At 45.5% G+C, this 4,790-nt stretch overlaps 1 protein-coding gene across 1 annotated transcript; it reads left to right on the forward strand.

The window, feature by feature from the left end:
* The first annotated feature begins 3,595 nt into the window (after positions 1-3,595).
* On the forward strand, positions 3,596-4,531 carry LOC101634931 (olfactory receptor 4D2-like). The gene has a single exon (XM_004685012.1). It carries the CDS (start codon positions 3,596-3,598, stop codon positions 4,529-4,531), a length of 936 nt encoding a protein of 311 aa, XP_004685069.1.
* The last annotated feature ends 259 nt before the right edge of the window (positions 4,532-4,790 follow it).

Genomic DNA, 4,790 nt, shown 5'->3' on the forward strand with positions numbered 1-4,790 from the left:
AATGTAGTTGCCGGAAAAGGATCTCCAAAAAGATGTAAGACCTGAAACCTCTTTCCTCTATGGACTGGAAGGGAGTGAAAAGTCAGGGTCTCCTTGCCTGCAGATAGATTAACTCTTAGAGGTATCCAGAAACATTTCCTGGAAGGTGGAGTGAATACACAGTGGCTTCAGCTTGATGGTAATGTCTAGAGTGCAGAGCAGGGGGAAGGTGATGTTGAAAGAAGAGGCCTTGGGTTGCATTGGAAACCCAGGCTTTTAACAACCAAATGGAGAACTGGACCTCTGGTTTAGAGAAACTATACCAAGAGAAAATGATAAGGAAATATGCTGCAAAATAATCCATACAATCACATAAAATAAGCTCACACAATTACTTCTTAATTGCAAGCACTTTTTTTTTTTTTTGCAACTGCTAAATCAGAGTTGCTGTTAAGTGTGTGGAAGCTATGAAGTTACTGAGTTTACAATCTAGATAATAGGGTCTATTGAAAAATGATAAATGCTGTAGCAGAGGCACTTATAAGATGCTTTTGGAATCCAGAGAAATGAGAGGTTAATTCTGCCTGGGAGAAGGTCTGAGGAATCACAGAGAAGTGATATCTGAGTACTTTTCGGCTAAGAAGTTCATCAAAGGTTTTTCAGGAAACACAATTTATTACCAAAGCTATAGCAATATCCAGACATAAGACATATGGCAGACGTGAGAAGTTTTGAATTCCTTGAATAGCTATCAGATCCTGAGTGTGGGGTTACTAATTAGGATGGTAGGTGGAAGCTACATATTGCAGCTTTTTATGACATGTTAAGACGGAGCTGCATCTACATATGTAAGTATGTTCTTCTACCCTGAATTGATTCACAAAGCTAGTAGGTAGCTAAGAGTGTGAGTTTTAAGCTGACACTGGAGAGTCATTAAGTGAGTTTAGTAAGGGAGGAAAATGACCAGATTAGGAAGGTTTCACTGATGGCTGGATAGAAGAGGGGCAGAAAGGAACAGCAGGAGGATATTAAAATGATCTCTACGAGATAATAGGCTGCAGTAGGGCAGGTGAGAAAAGATGGAGACTGAGACAGGCAAGGGAGTGGGGGTCACTTAACCCCCACCGCTGCTACCCTGTCTCTCCCTTTCCACCCCTCCTTCTTTGGCTCCATTCTCCCCTCAGTTCCACCACCTTTCCATCTCCCCTTCCTTCACCTGCTCTATTCCTTCATCTCTCTGACTCAATCTTTTTCCTTATTCCTTAGCTATTCTATTTCTCTTATTTCAATATTTTCCTTTCTGTTCTAACTTTGTACTCAGTAACATCTAAGTCTTGTTCCTTGCAGAAGAGCTCTCTGAGCTCTTCATACAATAGTCTATTCCTTAACCCAGAGATTCTCTCTGCCCTTCTCGCCCTTGTCTCAGCATATACAATTCCTGTGTCCTATTGTTACAGAGCAGGGAGAGGGGGGCACCAGTGAGCCCCAAATCTGCCTCCTCTAAGTGGGTTCTGCCATCCGCCGCATGAAGACAAAACATATAAGACTTTAATGAAAAGGGACTTTAATACAGTGAGTATACAGCACAGAAGACAAAGAATATAATTTTGAAATCAAACACCGGAAGCTACCCATCCCGTCGTGGGTAAAAGTCTACCCAAAAGGGATTGGTCCAAAGCAAGGCCTGAAATCCCGCCACAAGACTAAAGCAGCTCTGGCCAGCTGCTTTAGGGTCAGCAATAGCCAGACAAGTCTGGGAGGAAAAGAGCACAATCAAAATCAATATAAACAACTGCCATAGTCAACCTCCCTATGGGTCTCTCACCCACATCTCTTTCAACCAGCCCAGGGCCAAGAAATCAACACGTTTTCTTCACATGTCTCCCTTTGCTCCATGGGGCTTCCTCAGGTCTCCTCTGGCTCTCCATCCTGCTTCCTTCTTTCTCCTCAGATTCCTTCTCCTCCCTCTCTTTTCTCTGCTCAGCTCCACCCTCCTTCTGGGTGGGGCAGGGAACCTGCAACTTCCCCTTTTCCTGGGGACCACCCTGTTACAATATCCTCATCAATCAGGGGGCCTCCGCATCAATACGGGGTGGGGTGCACACTCTAGTGCTATTCACCCACACAGTAGTCAACACTCATGGTTTTTCAGTACTGACTCTGAGCATGGCTGGGTGCTGCAGGGAGCAAAAATATTATAAGATACAGATTTATACCTTGGGGAGCTTAAAGTTGAATTATGGAAGAAAAACAGACATGTGAAAAAACTGTTAAAATTATAATGTGTTAAATTTTACTTGAAGAATGATTGTTAAAAAAAATCTATTGGAGACTGAGAAGGGAGGATGTCCTGAGAGACAAGAGAGTGAAAACCTGTTATATTGTAGGCTCTGTGGCAGGAAGATTACAAGTATCATTCTATGTGAGCTGTTAGAAAATTTCATAAAGAAAACACTTTTATTCACAGCTCATAGATGTGGAACTGAGACTCAAAGAGATCAAGTAACTTATTCATGTTCTAATCTCAAGAAAATGGAAAAACAAATTTTTTAAAAGATTTATTTATTTGTGCATACAGAACTAGGGTACAGGCCAGAGATGCAGAGGGTGAGAGGATTCACCAGACAGAGTGGGGAGCAGAACAGGCAGATCGATTAAGTACACTGCTGAGGGGAGCAGCGGGCGGGTCAGGAGAGGTCTGCCGGCCATGTGGATCTCCTCCGAGGCAGGCGGGGATCAAACTCATGAGGAAGTGGCTTTAGCTTCTTAGTGCTGTGCTTTAACCCGCTGCGCCACCAGGGAGGGACGGAAAAACAAATTTGACTTGGGTCTGTGGGATTCTAAGTATTTTCCTACTACTATACAGTATTGACTACGGTTCTGATTATTACCGCTTTATAACACCGCATGTGATTTAGGAGAGGAGGTTCACACCTCCTCAGATGTCGGTCACCACACTGATACTGAAAGCCAGCCTCATTTTCCCCCAACCAATAAAAGGAAACAGAGTTTGAGGCAAAGGAAAGTGGTTTGATGTGTTGACAAATGAGGATGACAGCAGACTCATGTCTGAAAGACCACTGCCTGCTCTTTGTCAGGGTGCAGGTATTTTTGTACAAAGGGAGAAAAAAAGGGGAAATAGGCAAGGGTCTTCAAAGAGGAGGGGCGAGGGGCTGGCACAGATACTGGAGGCAGAGACCAGCTGGTGACAGCTTGCTTTCTTCAACAACTGCTGTTTAACCCCATTTTCCTTGGAATACAAGAAGACAAGTCTGTCCACAAGGGGGCAGTTGCAAGAAACAGGGGAAAGACAAACTGTTAATGCTTAGCTGAGAGACCCGTCATTTGTAACTGCATGATAATAACTCTCAAAAGCAGGCGTAGTACTTTGAAAGGCAGCCTGCTTATCTCTGGATGACATTAAGGTAGCTCATAAGTGTAATTCCCTAGAGAGAAGTCCACTAAATCACAGCTCTGCTAAGGACCACACATGAGGGTGTCCATCCTATGTATCCAGACAATCTCCGTTCTGAGGTCCAGTGTCCTAGAAGGACTAGTAGTGACTTTCACATGTCTATGTCTGGTTCGTTTTCTTTAGGTGCATGGAGAGGACACCATGGAGCCAGGAAACCTGACCTGGGTATCAGAGTTTGTTTTCCTGGGGTTCTCACGGATGTGGGAGCTCCAGGTTTTCCTATTTGTGGTGTTCCTGTTTGTGTACACCACCACTGTTGTGGGAAATCTCTTAATTGTGGTCACAGTGACCTCAGACTCCAAGCTCCACACACCCATGTACTTCCTGCTGAGAAACCTGGCTATCTTAGACCTCTGTTTCTCGTCAGTCACTGCCCCAAAGATGCTGATGGACTTCCTCTCTGAGAAGAAGACCATCTCCTACCAAGGCTGCATGGCCCAGCTCTTCTTCTTCCACTTTCTGGGAGGTGCCATGGTCTTCTTCCTGTCTGTGATGGCTTATGACCGCCTGGTGGCCATCTCCCGGCCCCTCCACTATGTCACCATCATGAACACTCAGCTCTGTGTGGGGCTGGTGGTGACAGCCTGGATGGTGGGTTTTGTCCACTCCATCACCCAACTGGTGCTGATGCTCCCATTGCCATTTTGTGGCCCCAACATCCTGGATAACTTCTACTGTGATGTCCCACAAGTGCTGAGACTGGCCTGCACTGACACCTCCATCCTGGAGTTCCTCATGATCTGCAACAGCGGGATGCTGGACGTCATCTGGTTCATACTGCTCCTGGTCTCCTACTCCATCATCCTGGTGATGCTCAGGTCCCACTCAGAGCAGGCCAGGAGGAAGGCGGCTTCCACCTGTACCACCCACATCATCGTGGTGTCGATGGTGTTTATTCCAAGCATTTACCTCTATGCCCGGCCCTTTGTCTCCTTCTCTCTGGACAAGGCTGTGTCGATCAGCCACACAGTCATGACCCCCATGCTCAACCCTATGATCTACACCCTGCGGAACCAGGAGATGCAGGCGGCACTGAAGAGACTAGGGAGGCGCCGGCTGGCTGGTAGAATCGAGTGACATGGGTACGTTACTGCCCTTTGGCTCTGTTTCCCATCAGTCAAGCAAAGAGAGTCACAGTAGCTGGTCTCTTTATCTTAGAGATGGCGTGAGAGTTGTTACAGAAGTGAATGTGTTTTGAAACTAAGCAACTTACTCAGATTTTTAGGAAAAGGGAAAATATCCTTATTTTTGTTTATAATGGGAGATTGGAACAGTCTATGACAAAAGCGATGTTCTCATGGTCCCTTGAACGCTATCCCCTCTTCCTTTTTTTTTT

The sequence above is a fragment of the Condylura cristata genome, unplaced genomic scaffold, assembly GCF_000260355.1.
Source record: "Condylura cristata isolate star-nosed mole 26May11 unplaced genomic scaffold, ConCri1.0 scaffold00017, whole genome shotgun sequence".
NCBI classification, from domain to species: Eukaryota; Metazoa; Chordata; class Mammalia; order Eulipotyphla; family Talpidae; genus Condylura; species Condylura cristata.

Excerpts from the sequence above, each read along its gene's own strand:
- LOC101634931 (XM_004685012.1), top strand. The coding sequence starts at position 3,596 with ATGGAGCCAGGAAACCTGACCTGGGTATCAGAGTTTGTTTTCCTGGGG.